The sequence below is a fragment of the Mobula hypostoma genome, chromosome 3, assembly GCF_963921235.1.
Source record: "Mobula hypostoma chromosome 3, sMobHyp1.1, whole genome shotgun sequence".
Lineage (NCBI taxonomy): Eukaryota > Metazoa > Chordata > Chondrichthyes > Myliobatiformes > Myliobatidae > Mobula > Mobula hypostoma.
Window position 1 is genome coordinate 58,875,244 of NC_086099.1, and position 15,779 is coordinate 58,891,022.

Here is a 15,779-nt window from a genome sequence, read left to right on the forward strand (position 1 = left end):
TACAAGATTCTGCAGATGCTGGAAATTCAGAGTAGCACACAAAATCCTGGAGGAACTCAGCAGGTCATGCAGCATCTATGGAGAGGAAAAAGCAGTTGACGTAAAGCCAGATCCTGATGAAGGGTCTTGGCCCGAACTGTCGACTGTTTATTTCTCTTCATAGATGCTGCCTGACCTTTTGAGTTACTCCAACATTTTGTGTGAATTGTGTTTTATGTCAGGATGAAGAGTTTGGCGGCCTTTCTCTATGTTGAAAGCTAAGCCATATCCCAAGCCACAATGTATGTTGTAGATGGTATATGTTTAAGGCTTTAACTTTATTGGTTGCATCTGATGGGAATCAATAAACCTCCCCTGAAGATTCACTTAAATTGAGGTCTTCACACCATTAAATTTAATATTTATTTTGTCAGCTGAACATAGGTGATTTTCTGCTTTGTTGTTTTAAATTCCTCTGGAATGCAGTTGAACACAATGGGTAGTTCTGAAGCATGTAATCTTTTTTTATTGTTTCAAGGGCCATTATTTATTCTCTTTTGTGAGGAAGGTGATGGTGAATTGCAGCCTTTGTGAGGAAGCCACTGCCAGGATGGTGATCTTTTAAGTTTTTGATCTGGCAGTGATGGAAAACTGATACATTTCCAAACAGGGATAATGTGTGTCTGGAGGTTTTATGGTATTTATCCGTTCGGTTATAGGGTAGGGTTTGAAAGGTTTTCTTTTAAATGTATTTATATAGGTAAAAATAATAGCATATTTAATGTCTGTCCTTAATTACCAGAAGCTCAATACAAGGGCACTCAACAACAAATCAAATAAGAAGACCTAGAGTCCTGCATAAAGTGGCTGGAAAAAGCTAGGAGATTTCCTTTACTGTCCTCACTGTGTTTCAGGAAGAGAAATGATGGTAACAGAGGAGCAGGGAAATAGATGGGATGTCAGATCCTGTTCAGTAAAATCTTGGGGACCTGTGTGGAAAGTCTTACTGTCATATTTGCCCTAACAATGAAACTGGGAGAACGTACGAGGAGAGGAGAGATATCTGTAGGAATTTGTGTACTTATTATAGCGGAGGTTTGTTGGATGACGATCCAGAAAGAGGAGGCAAGAGTCAGAAGGACCATGTAAAGGTGAGAGTGAAGGCTGAGCCTTAACCACCCTATCAAACGGTGTAGTCACCTACAGGGAATTATGAACTTCGACTCCAAGATTCCTCTGCTCATTAAGGGTGCACTGTCTCTTTACATATGACCTACTAAGGTGTAACACTTCACATTTGTCTAGGTTAAACTCTTTCTTTCATTTCTCTGCCCATATCTGCAACTAATCTATATTCTGTTGTATTCTCTCCCAGTCATCTATGCTATCCACAACACCACCAATCTTCATACCATCTGCAAATTTACTAACCCATCCATCTCAGTACATTTTAATCCAGGTCATTTATACGCATAACAAACAGCAGAGGTCCCAGTACAGATCTCTGCAGAACACTACTAATCACAAACTTCCAGCTAGAATAAGTCCTTTAGACCACTTCCCTCTGTCTTCCATGGGCAAGACAGTTCTGAATCAAAATAGCCAATTCGCTGTGGAATCCCATGCATCTTAATCTTCTGGATGAGCCTCCCATGAGGGACCTTGTCAAATGTCTTATTAAAATCCATGTAGACAACATCCACAGCTCTACCTTCATCATAAAACTCATCAATTTAGTAAGATATGACTTGCCCTGGACAAAGCCATGCTGGCTCTCCCCAGTTAGGTGATGGTTAATATTAAAGAGGATACAAAAGTTTCTTCAAATATAAAAAGTGAAAGAGGTGAAAGCAGATATCGGACAGCTGAAAAATGATGCTGGAGAGGTAGTAATGAGTGACAAAGAAATGGGGAATGAACTGAATAAAGATTTTGCATTAATCTTCATTCTGAAAGACACTAGCAGTATGTCACTCATCCAAGAGGGTCAGGGGGCAGAAATGAGTGAAGCTGCTATTACTAGGGAGAAGGTGCTTGGGAAACTGAAAGGTCTGAAGATAGATAAGTCACCTGAACCCAGAGTTCTGGTTTCAGCCTTTTCTGGTTGGCTGCCAGTGATTTGTGGTGTTCCATCATCATCATCAGGTGCCTTGCCCAGTTTGAGCTTTGACTGCCATGGCCCACACACTCCTGTTTCGGGTCAAGTGGATCAATTTATTGGTTTTCATTTCCAGTTCTCTGGCTGCTGTCTCCATCATCATTTGTCTTTGTCTTCCTCTTGCTTTCTTCCCTACAATGTTTCCCATAATTACCGTGCATTCTAACTCCTCTTTCCTAATCACGTGTCCAATGAAGTTACGTTGCCTTTTCATGATTTCATACATTATTTCTCTTTTTGTGTTTGCTCTGTTCATGACATCCTCATTAGGTATTTGTTTTGTCCATGATATTCTTTGCATCCTCCTCAAAAACCACATCTCTGCTGCTTCAATTCGTTTCCTCATGTTACTGGATATTGTCCAACATTCTGAGCTATATAACATAACTGGATAAACGTAACATTTCAGTACTTTGAGGCGGGTTGTCATGCCTAGTTTGGTATTGGTCAGTATACTCTTCATTCTTGTAAAGGTGTCTTTTGCCATCCCTATTCTTCTTTTGATGTCCATGTTGCACCTGCCATCTGATGTCACCCAGCTTCCTAAATAGCAAAAGTTCTAATCAGAAATCTGTACTGGGAACAAACTGTTGCTGTAAGAATAAATGGATGTGTTTTCTCCCCTGATTTGTTGAATGTGTACAGAGAAACAATATTTAAAAAAATAAGAGACATCTTGGGAATCAAAGTTGGCGGTGAAAACATCAATAATTTCAGATATATGGATGACACTGTATTAATTGTAAGTACGGAGGAAGAACTACAAAACTTAATATAGTTGTTGAAGAAGGTGCAAAAATGGGTCTATCTATCAACTGCAAAAAGACAGAATGTGGTGTTCTACAGGGGTTTATGTTGGGTCACTTTTTATATCATATGTCAATGATTTGGGGGGGGGGTTAAACTTAGTGGCCATGTTTGTAGATGATACGATGATAGGTGGAGGGACAAGTAGTGTTGAGGAAGCAGAAAGGGCTATAGCAGGACTTAGACTAGGAGAATGGGCAAAGAAGTGGCAGATGGAATATAGTGTCAGCAAGTGTATGGTCACACACTGGTAGAATTAAAAGCATAGACTATTTTCTAAATGGGATAAAATTAAAAATTCTGAGGAGCAAGTGGACTTGGGAGTCCTTGTGAAGGATTCCCTAAAGATTAATTTGCAGGTTGAGTCTGTGGTGAAGAAGGCAAATGCAATGTTAACATTATTTTTCGAGCAGACTAGAATATAAAAGGAAGGATGTATTGTTGAGGCTTTATAAGGCAACAATGAGGCCTCACTTTGAGTATTGTGAACAGTTTTGGGGCCCCTTATCCAAGAAAGGATGTGCTGACATCGAAGGTTCAAAGGAAGTTGACAAAAATTTCAGGATTGAAAAGCTTATCATGTGAGGAGCGTTTGATGGCTCAGTGCCAGTACTCACTGAAGTCCAGAAGAATGAGGGGGGAGATCTCATTGAAACCTATTGAATGTTGAAAAGCTTTGACAGAGTGGATGTGGAGAGGATGTTTCCACAAGTGGGGGAGTTTAAGTCCAGAGAACACAGCCTCAGAAAAGTCCATTTAGAACAGAGATGAGGAATTTCTATAGCCAGAGAGCAGTGAATCTATGGAATTCATTATCACAGGCAGCTGTGGAGGCTCAGTCATTGAGTATATTTAAGGCAGAGGTTGATAGATTCTTGATAAGTCAGGGCAGGAAGGGTTATGAAGATAAGACAAGAGATCCGGACAGAGAGGGAAATGGATCAGCCATGATGAAGTGCTATGTTGGTGCCAGAATGTGTGGCAACACTTGTAGGCTGCCCCCTCACATCTCTGGATGTGCTGGTTGTTAATGAAAACAAGTCATTTCACTGTATCATTCATTGTACATGTACATTGTACAATAAATGTGAGACTAAATGATTTAGTTAAAAGAAACTGGGTAAATTGGGTTTGCTTTCCTTGGATCAGAGGTGTTGGGTGGTGCGTATGTGTGTGAAGACAACCTACAAAGTGGTGTTTAAAACTGAGGGAATAGATAATAGACTAGAGAAGGTTTGTATTTTTTTCCCCCGCACAAGTTGTTGGAATCGAACATACTGCTTGGGAAAGCAGTGAAGTTGGGTTTGCATATCATTTAATATTCTGGATGACTACTTGAATCCCTGACAGGCTATGGACTAAATGTTGGTAAATAGAATTATTATAGATCAATACCCAAAGGTCATCTGGAGGGCTTGAATGTTTAGGGTTGTGAATCAGGTGCAAATCAAAATCCCTGTTTTCTCTTGAATAATGGTGAACTTCTAAAGCAAGTTAAAAGTATTACTGAACTGTGCCTCATAGATGAGGGTGTAATTACGTGAACAAATTATTGGTGAAAACGTGTAGCTCGATACCTGTTAACAAAGCCGTCCATCACTTTACTATAGCTGAAGTCTGATGGTGTGCTAATTAGCTGGATTAGATTTATTCTGCTTTTAATATTACACACGTGGCACATGGTTAAGGCATTGGACTAGCTACCTGAAGGTCGTGAGTTCGAGCCCCAGCCGAGGGAACGTGTTGTGTCCTTGAGCAGGGCACTTAATCACACATTGCTCTGCGATGACACTGGTGCCAAGCTGTATGGTCCTAATGCCCTTCCCTTGGACAACATTGGTGTCGTGGAGAGGGGAGACGCAGCATGGGCAACTGCTGGTCTTCCATACAACCTTGCCCAGGCCTGTGCCCTGGAGAGTGAAGACTTTCCAGGCGCAGATCCATGGTCTCGCAAGACTAACGGATGCCCCAACCCAATATGACGCATTTATGAATGAAAACGATAACATTAGGGCTCGAGACAAGACAAGTTCTGAAGCACAAGTCTCCAATACTGCAATTGTGATATAATTTAAGGTAAATGACAGAAGAATTATTGACCTACATTGGCTCCTCCTTAATCATGTCTGATTTCAAAGGTCATCCATGAACTGATAATTCTGTGCCACTAATCTGCTCCAGACCCATATCAGTTGGAACTACCTGCGCTTCTCAGATTCTGTCTTCAAGTTCATCCCCAGATTTAATTGCTCCATAACTGCTAGTTACGGTGTTCAGATATTAAGTCCCTCAAGTTCTGGAATTTCCTGCTAAATGTCTTCATTTTTATCTTTTCTCCTTTGGGTGCTCCTGAAAAGTCATTCCTCTGGTCCAATACTATAACATTTTTGTGTTTCTTGAATAGCACCTTGCAATAACTTTGTGTTAAATTCAATAGATGTTTTATGCACTTTTATCCTCTCCCCCCCCCCAACCTCTTACTCTGACTTCTACCTTCCCCCCCCAATAAAGTGTCTTAGCCCGAAACATCAACTGTTTACTCTTTTCTATAGATGCCCCCCCACCCCGCCCTGCAGAGTGGCTCCAGCATTTTGTGTTATGTTTTATGCATAGTGGCTGACGAACTGTCTGAGAAAGACTTGCATTAGTATAATTGATCTTCTGCTGAGTGTCTGTTATGTTTGATTCTGAAGTTAATGTGAAATGACTTATTTTTCATATTTTATTTATACTTTCTTCCAAATAAAATTGGACTATGAAATAAGTAGTATTGTGGTTTGAATAGATGGTTTGTTTAAAGTTAACATGGATCTCAGATTTTGGACCTTAGTTCCTCTGGTCTTTTGTCATACAGCCTGGGAAAGTAGCCAAATTCGTGCAGGAGAATTGCAAGGTATGTGGATTTTTCATACTTAGTGCTCAATAATGTGAACTGCAACAAAGGTCTTGTAACTATAACAATGGCCCGATGTCGTTCTTTAACCTCAGCATTGTGCTCCATTGTTACCTGTCTATTTCCTTCATCATAAGTGAATAAGCTTCAAGATTGTGTTATCAGTACCTCCTAGTACAAATGGATCTTCAAGTTTCTCATTTAAAGACCCCAGTCAGTTTGGATTGGCAACATCTCCTCCATGATATCCATTAGCACAGCTCCAGTGCCATATTCAAGTTTGCTGATGACACCTCTGACATAGGCTGAATCAAAGGTGGTGACAAATCAGCATATAGTAGGGAGATTGAGAATCTAGTTTAGTGCCATAATAACAATAACCTCTTAGTCAATGTCATCAAGACCAAGGAGCTGATTATTGACCTCAGGATGAGGAAACCAGAGATTCATGAACCAGTCCTCACTGGAGGAACAGAAGTGGAGAGGGTTACTAACTTTAAATTCCTCTGTGTTATTATTTCAGATGACCTGTCCTGGGACCAACACGCAATTACAATTACGAAGAATTGTTCCCTCGCCCTTCAAAGTAGTTCTAAAACACAGAGCTAGTTTTAACATCTCATTGAAAAGGTGTTACTATCAACAATGCAGTTCTCCTTCAATGCTACACTGGAATTTTGAACTAGATTTTACATCTCAAATCTCTGGTGGTTCTTCAATTCATATCCTCTGATACTTGCCCCTTAAAAGGTTGAAAAATTCATCCTACAAGTTGAAGCTAGAATTAACTAAAAAGGTGGACCATGTGCCACTTGACTCTTCATTGTTACATAACACTAAAAATTGTCTTAAGAAAATCTACCAGGGTGTACCAAAACTACCCTTGTCTACTTTGGTACTTTGTGGTAAAGTATTGGCTCTGTGTGTCAAGATCTTTGAGGATTTAACCTGGCCACAGCATATCAATGCAGCTATAAAGGCGGCAAGACAGCAGCTGTATTTCATTAGGCGTTTGAGGATACTTGGTTTGTCACCCAAGACACTCAAAAACTTCTACAGATGTACTGTGGAGAGCATTCTGACAGCCTGCATCACTGTATGGTATGGCGGGGGGGCGGTCCACTGCACAGGATTGAAAGAAGCTGCACGAAGTTGTAAAATTAGTAAGCTCCATCTTGGGCACTAGCTTCCATAGTATTCAAGACATCTTCAAGGAGCAGTGCCTTAGAAGGCAACATCCATCATTAAGGACCCCCTTAATCCAAACATGCCCTCTCCTCACTGTTACCATCAGGAAGGATGTACATAAAACCGAAGGCACACACTCAGCGATTCAGGAAGTTTTTTTTCTTCTGCCATCTGATTCCTAAATGGATATTGAACCCATGAACACTACCTCACTTTTTAAATTTGTTTTTCCATCATTTTTAATTTAACTATTTAATATACACATATACTCACTGTAATTGATTTATTTTTTTATGGTCATGTATTGCATTTTAGTGCTGCTAAGTTAACAAGTTTCACTACATATGTCATTGATATTAAACATGATTCTGAAGTAAAACGAAACAAGTATAGATAGGAACAGAACCTTTTTGGGGAGAACCTTGATACAATATCAACTTTGGTACATTATTTTAAAATCTGAATTTCTTCTACCATACTTAAGTGAACACCTAGTCCTCCCTCTATCAGCTACTGAACTGAATTCATTTTCAAATCTTTATATATTAGATCCTTTAAGAAAAAATACCTAAATACACGAACAAATAATCTCTCTAAAATAGTACTTAAATATAACTGAATTATATCAGTATAGCAGGTATTATGTCATTTTGTAATGGGGTTTCAGAATATTAATATTCAAAGGCTTTTCAAAGTCTGCCTCAAACTGTAGAGATATTGACCTTACAAGATCTTAAATTCAGGGTGCAGACGTCCACCATCATCAATTAGGACAAACTTATTTCAGAGCCAGAGTTAGAAACACAGAAACATAGAAAATAGGTGCAGGAGTAGACCATTCGGCCCTTCGAGCCTACACCGCCATTCAGTATGATTATGGCTGATCATCCAACTCAGAACCCTGTACCAGCCTTCCCTCCATACCCCCGATCCCTTTAGCCACAAGGGCCATATCTAACTCCCTCTTAAATATAGCCAATGAACTGGCCTCAACTGTTTCCTGTGGCAGAGAATTCCACAGATTCACCACTCTCTGTGTGAAGAAGTTTTTCCTCATCTTGGTCCTAAAAGGCTTCCCCTTTATCCTCAAACTGTGACCCCTCGTTCAGGACTTCCCCAACATCGGGAACAATCTTCCTGCATCTAGCCTGTCCAATCCCTTCAGGATTTTATACGTTTCAATAAGATCCCCCCTCAAACTTCTAAATTCCAACTAGTATAAGCCTAGCCGATCCAGTCTTTCATCATATTAAAGTCCTGCCATCCCAGGAATCAATCTGGTGAACATTCTTTGTACTCCCTCTAGGGCAAGGATGTCTTTCCTCAGATTAGGGGACCAAAACTGCACACAATACTCCAGGTGTGGTCTCACCAAGGCCTTGTACAACTGCAGTAGTACCTCCCTGCTCCTGTACTCGAATCCTCTTGCTATGAATGCCAGCATACCATTCGCCTTTTTCACCACCTGCTGTACCTGCATGTTCACTTTCAATGACTGGTGTATAATGACACCCAGGTCTCGTTGCACCCCCCCTTTTCCTAATCAGCCACCATTCAGATAATAATCTGTTTTCCTGTTTTTGCCACCAAAATGGATAACCTCACATTTATCCACATTAAATTGCATCTGCCATGAATGTGCCCACTCACCTAACCTATCCAGGTCACCCTGCATCCTCTTAGCATCCTCCTCACAGCTAACACTGCCGCCCAGCTTCGTGTCATCCGCAAACTTGGAGATGCTGCATTTAATTCCCTCATCTAAGTCATTAATATATATTGTAAACAACTGGGGTCCCAGCACTGAGCCTTGCGGTACCCCACTAGTCACTGCCTGCCATTCTGAAAAGGTCCCGTTTATTCCCACTCTTTGCTTCCTGTCTGCCAACCAATTCTCTATCCACATCAATACCTTACCCCCAATACCGTGTGCTTTAAGTTTGCACACTAATCTCCTGCGTAGGACCTTGTCAAAAGCCTTTTGAAAATCCAAATATACCACACCCACTGGTTCTCCCCTATCCACTCTACTAGTTACATCCTCAAAAAATTCTATGAGATTCGTTAGACATGATTTTCCTTTCACAAATCCATGCTGACTTTGTCCGATGATTTCGCCGCTTTCCAAATGTGCTGTTACCACATCTTTGATAACTGACTCTAGCATTTTCCCCACCACCGACGTTAGGCTAACCAGTCTATAATTCCCCGGTTTCTCTCTCCCTCCTTTTTTAAAAAGTGGTGTTACATTAGCCACTCTCCAATCCTCAGGAACTAGTCCAGAATCTAGAGTTTTGAAAAATTATCAATAATGCATCCACTATTTCTTGGGCTACTTCCTTAAGCACTCTGGGATGCAGACCATCTGGCCCTGGGGATTTATCTGCCTTTAATCCCTTCAATTTACCTAACACCACTTCCCTACTAACATGCATTTCCCTCAGTTCCTCCATCTCACTGGACCCTCTGTCCCCTACTATTTCCGGAAGATTGTTTATGTCCTGCTTAGTGAAGACAGAACCAAAGTAGTTATTCAATTGGTCTGCCATGTCCTTGCTCCCCATAATCAATTCACCTGTTTCTGCCTGTAGGGGACCTACATTTGTCTTAACCAATCTTTTTCTTTTCACATATCTGTAAAAGCTTTTACAGTCCGTTTTTATGTTCCCTGCCAGTTTTCTCTCATAATCTTTTTTCCCCTTCCTAATTAAGCCCTTTGTCCTCCTCTGCTGGACTCTGAATTTCTCCCAGTCCTCAGGTGAGCCACCTTTTCTGACTAATTTGTGTGCTTCTTCTTTGGAATTGATACTATCCCTAATTTCCCTTGTCAGCCACGGGTGCACTACCTTCCTTGATTTATTCTTTTGTCAAACTGGGATGAACAATTGTTGTAGTTCATCCATGCGATCTTTAAATGCTTGCCATTGCATACCCACTGTCAACCCTTTAAGTGTCATTTGCCAGTCTATCTTAGCTAATTCACGTCTCATACCTTCAAAGTTACCCTTCTTTAAGTTCACAACCTTTGTTTCTGAATTAACTATGTCTCTCTTCATCTTAATAAAGAATTCTACCATATTATGGTCACTCTTACCCAAGGGGCCTCTCATGACAAGATTGCTAATTAACCCTTCCTCATTGCTCAATACCCAGTCTAGAATAGCCTGCTCTGTAGTTGGTTCCTCAACATGTTGGTTCAAAAAACCATCCCGCATGCATTCCAAGAAATCCTCTTCCTCAGCACCCTTACCAATTTGGTTCACCCAATCTATATGTAGATTGAAGTCACCCATTATAACTGCTGTTCCTTTATTGCACACGTTTCTAATTTCCTGTTTAATACCATCCCCAACCTCACTACTACCGTTAGGTGGCCTGTACACAACTCCCACCAGCGTTTTCTGCCCCTTAGTGTTATGCACTTAGTGTTCTCGAGGGTCATCTTGAACCCCATCTATAGATTTTAACTGTGTTATGGAGCACTAAAAATAAGGGTACAAGTTTAGCACTGGTCCATTTCCACAGGATGAATGAATACAATTGGACTGGCTTAGACAACAAGGATCATATAAGGAAATGGAAAATAAACTTTAGTCCACAGCAAGTTTAAGTTTAATTTAAAAACATCAAGAATTCAGGAGTTATTTGTCATAACAGTATAAATATCATTTTTATTTCTTATAAATAAATGCTAAATTACAATTGGCAAAATCCATGCTCCGTAGTAAAAATAAAACAATAAGCATATCTAAAATAGCTCTTCAGAAAATGACTATATTGAAGATACTTTAGAGGTAACATTTCCAAGTATCAAATAAGAGATTTCTCCTCAAAAAAAAGGGCACAAACATCATTCATGTTAGTTGATAACAACATTAAACAAATGTACCAGATCTGAAGCAACAAAGGTATTATGGTATATCAAGTTACTCTGGAATATCAAATTTGTAATGGAGAAAAAAATTCCCTTTAAAATATCCAAACTACCAGTGACACCCATTTAAATCATTTAATTCAACAATGATTTTTACTTAATTAAGCAAATTTATGCTCATGAATTAATCTGCAGAATTCATTGTTAATTTCCCACAAATTTATGCTGATTTATTAGTTATATATAGCCTCCTGTGCCTTTACTAAAAGCTGTAAATCTATTTCACTATTGTTACATCAGTAGAGAACTTGTAATGGCAAAACTGATTTTACATTGACAAAGCAAAGATAGTTATTAAAAAAGGGCAACTTGGCCACTGGTAGCAAAAAGTTGTTTTAGTTGCTGTGAGGAGATGTTTCAAAAAATAAATTACTAGAAACACTGAAAACCTAATTCAGTATAAAAATATCTTTACAAATAAAAATTTCTTCAACCATTCACAATAGAATACAGATATTTACAGTACAGTATGGGCACATTAGCTCTGAAAATCACAGTAACCCATTTTATATGAACAATTAAGTATTTGGCACCATTTTCAGATTATACAATTTGAATCTCCAGTTTAAAAGGGAATGTTCTTACTTGAGTTTCTTTCTTACATCTTTAGCAAAGCAAAAAGCAATGTGGTTCACTTGTCACTCTAGTATACTCTATTTGATCCAATGAATTAAATTCAGTTTTATGGATAAAGAATATCTTAAAAATTAAGATCAGTATATTATTATAATGCTTTAATTACTGCAATGTTTTGAAAGATCATACAATCTTATTCGTTTTTGAGCCATGTAACAATATACGGGTATGGAGTGTAAAAACCTCTACTTTATAAAATATAGAAAGCCAAGTCAGAGTACTGAGTGATATTTTTTGAAATATTGGAGTAATGCTGATCTTTTTAATAAACTAAAACAGCAAAATTGACAAATGTTGCGTAGAATGTTAGACCAGCCAATTACTTGAGTTAACGATAGCCCATACAATCTAATATATTCCTGAAATTAAGTTTACTTCATTTCAAAGTTACACAAAAATTGATGAAATTAATGTTGTAAAAGATTCAGCGTGCAACTTCTCAAATAGTCCTTTGGAGAGACCTGTGGCTCCATTTGTGAAATATTCAACTTGTCTGCTTGAAGTCTACTCCTTAAAATAAACTAAAACTGGGAAGAGAAGCAAAGTATTTTAATACTAATTTTAAATTAAGAATGAGCCAATTATTTTAATTAACATCAAATCTGCTTGTGTTAGAAAAGGTATGTTATTAGCCATTATGTTTAATTGCTTTAATTCTCTGAATAAAAACCCTTCTTTGGATCTTCAATTAACATATTACTCCAACTGTATCGCCCCACTCTCCAATACAGTTTCTTTTTAAAGCTGGAACTGGTGATCGGAAAGACTATCTTCTACACAGGTTCAACTTAAAACAATATTAACAACAAAAAAAAACTGCAGATGCTGGAAATATGAAATAAAAACAAAATGGGGACATTTTTTGGACAGCATCTGTGGAAAGGGAAACAGTTAATCTTTCAGTTTGAAGACTCTCGGTCTTATTTCTAAAACCAAGTATAGAAGACATATCTGAAAAACTGCTTGACCAGAAAAAGGCTAATAGAACTAAGTTATCTTGCCCTATCTGGACAACCTCAAAGATCTAAGCTAAGGAGTAAATAAGCAATCTGAACATCACTGAATGACAGGAAAATTTGAGCACTTCATTTAAGTTCACTCATTGTCATACAACCCTCAAGACTGAAACTGATAGATTTAAGTATATGGAGCAAAGGATTCAGATTTTACCAAAATGGGTGACAAAGCAGGCATGAGGTTTTGAAATAAAACTTTATTTTATTTTGACTAGATCTGTCCTTAATTTTTTAGGTAGTAATCTTTGTAATGGATGGGGAGTAAAACCGTGCTGGGCGTGAATATTGTAAACTACATCCAGAGAGAGCGATTGTAGAACTTAATGTGAAAGTAAAAGAGAGAGTCTATTGTTACACAAGTTTCCCCAAGATCAAGAGGTAAGATTTAACATGGCGAGATGAGAAAGACAGTTGGATGGTAAATTCAAGGAGTGGAGATCCCTGGAGGACCAGGTAGCATGTTCACAGGATTATAATTCTATTATAATTGAATTGAATGAGTATGATCAGAAAATGAATGTCTTCCTTTAATGTGGGGAAGCATCATTATTCAAAATTGTGGAAAAACCTATGCTGATCATCACCATAGCTTGTCACACCAGACAGCGAGCCACTCTAGTGTTGTTTGGTTGATGTTGAGCAGGTCGGTGTCAGCTAAATCAGGTGAGAGTGGGCAGTTGCGTAGAACGTATTCAATGTTCTGTACCCTTTCACCACACTCACAGGATTCACTGGTCTTTAAACCCCACTTCACCATATTGTCTCCCGTCCTACAAACTCCCGCTCTCGCTCTGTTGAGAGTGCACCAATCCTGTACGTTTGGGGGGGGTGGGATGTTCCACGCGGTAGTTCCTCCACTGTAGCAAAGCTTTTCCTCGATTTTTAAGTGGTTGGAAATTGGCACATGATTAGATTAGATTAGATTGATAGTGTAGTGGGTGCCGTGGATCTGAGTTCTATTTACCTTTCTCAATTTTTGTTGTAGTGTGTCTTTGGATCTCCGGGGGAGCAATGCCCGCAAGTCTGTTAATGATGTTAGTGGGTGTGGGGCGTAGTGTGCCCCTGATTATTCAGCAGGCTTCGTTAAGCATATTGTTCATATATAAACATTTAGGCTAAATTGGAACATGTGTTTTAAACAAAAGGTACATTTACACATTTCATTTCTTCAGATTTTATTAAGTACCATAAATTACTCACTTGCAATTTAATGGTCTGCAGAACATTCTGATACTCATTTAGGGGAGCATGCATCCCGGGAATGACAAAGAGGGCTCCCCGATGTTCTAAGCGGGGACAAAGAACTGACAGTGGTAGAAAGGCCATGGTGACGCATTTCCTGAATTGCACGTTCTCTGTACAATCAACAATTAAAAAGAGAGTAATTTTGTCTGGAAACATGAGACTTCCAATAACTTTTGATGTATAATCAAAACTATATGCTCAATGAATAATTACATTAAAAAATGTTCTTTCAACATGACATAAACAGTTAAATATTTCTAGTCACTCAAACCAAACTATGTTCCAAATATTAAGCCTTATAGAAAGGCAGGTTTCACCAAACAATTAAGGTAAGCCAAAAGGCTTAAATCATGAATGGCATCAAAATTTTAAATATAAAGAATGTATACATTTTTCACACTATACTAGAGATGTTACCTTTCAAAACGTTCTGTTGTGAGTTGCCGTTTCATAAGATCAAGCTCAGTTTGAAGCTGTGAAGATTTTGTACGAAGCTGAACTAAATCATGATTCTGACTAGATCTGTAAAGAATTTGCAACATTTGAGATAAGGAACAGCAGAACGTCAAAATGTCAGTTACCATTTTTAAGGGAAGTAGATACCAATAGGAAATGTGTGAGGAACCAATGACACGGAATACCTGAAATGTTGAAAGTCTGAAATGAAGGAATTAACTAGATGAAGAGAAAAAAACCTAAATTTTCCGTTAGAACTTAGTTCCAACACAATAATGTAAGGTCAAACATCTGATATTGCTGAAATGAGGCCCGGGCCAGTTACTTGTCATTTTAATTCCCCATCCACTCCTACTTTGACCTCTCCACTTTGGCCTCTTAAACTGTTCACATCTCAGGTAGAGGAATAGCAATTTATTTCAATAGCCATACATAAATTGAATAAATAGTAAATATATCACAGAGGGCGGAAAAAGGGGAGGAGGGGTGTCATTACTGGTCAGGGATACTATTACGGCTACAGAAAGGGTGGGTAAAGTAGCAGGATCCTCTTTTGAGTCAGTATGGGTGGAAGTCAGGAACAGGAAGGGAGCAGTTACTCTATTGGGGGTATTCTATAGGCCCCCTGGTAGCAGCAGAGATATAGAGGAACAGATTGGGAGGCAGATTTTGGAAAGGTGCAAAAATAACAGGGTTGTTATCATGGGTGACTTTAACTTCCCTAATATTGATTGGCACCTGATTAGTTCCAAGGGTTTAGATGGGGCAGAATTTGTTAAATGTGTCCAGGATGGATTCCTGTCACAGTATGTGGACAGGCGACCAGGGGAAATGCCATACTAGATCTGGTACTTGGTAATGAACCGGGTCAGGTCACAGATCTCTCAGTGGGTGAGCATCTGGGGGACAGTGACCACCGCTCCCTGGCCTTTAGCATTATCATGGAAAAGGATAGAATCAGAGAGGACAGGAAAATTTTTAATTGGGGAAAGGCAAATTATGAGGCTATAAGGCTAGAACTTGCAGGTGTGAATTGGGATGATGTTTTTGCAGGGAAATATACTAAGGACATGTGGTCGATGCTTAGAGATCTCTTGCCAGATGTTAGGGATAAATTTGTCCCGGTGAGGAAGATAAAGAATGGTAGGGTGAAGGAACCATGGGTGACAAGTGAAAATCTAGTCAGGTGGAAGAAGGCAGCATACATGAGGTTTAGGAAGCAAGGATCAGATGGGTCTATTGAGGAATATAGGGCAGCAAGAAAGGAGCTTAAGAAGGGGCTGAGAAGAGCAAGAAGAGGACATGAGAAGTCCTTGGCGAGTAGGGTAAAGGAAATCCCCAAGGATTTCTTCAATTATGTGAAGAAAAAAAGGATGACAGGAGTGAAGGTAGGACCGATTACAGATAAAGGTGGGGAGATGTGCCTGAAGGCTGTGGAAGTGAGCGAGGTCCTCAGTGAATACTTCT

General features: G+C 39.2%; 1 protein-coding gene across 5 annotated transcripts in view; it reads right to left on the reverse strand.

The window, feature by feature from the left end:
• Nucleotides 1-10,625: 10,625 nt before the first annotated feature.
• cep135 (centrosomal protein 135) overlaps nucleotides 10,626-15,779 on the reverse strand; it is a 134,199-nt gene continuing 129,045 nt past the window's right edge. For 4 of the 5 annotated variants that reach the window (XM_063043105.1, XM_063043103.1, XM_063043104.1 and 1 more), the window contains 3 exons: nucleotides 14,274-14,378; nucleotides 13,812-13,966; nucleotides 10,626-12,122 (listed from right to left, as the gene is read on the reverse strand). In XM_063043105.1, coding sequence (XP_062899175.1) covers nucleotides 13,846-13,966; nucleotides 14,274-14,378 — 226 coding nt within the window. In that variant the 3' untranslated portion in view covers nucleotides 10,626-12,122; nucleotides 13,812-13,845. The remainder of the gene's footprint in view (nucleotides 12,123-13,811; nucleotides 13,967-14,273; nucleotides 14,379-15,779) is intronic. The other variant, XM_063043102.1, reaches the window with a different exon arrangement.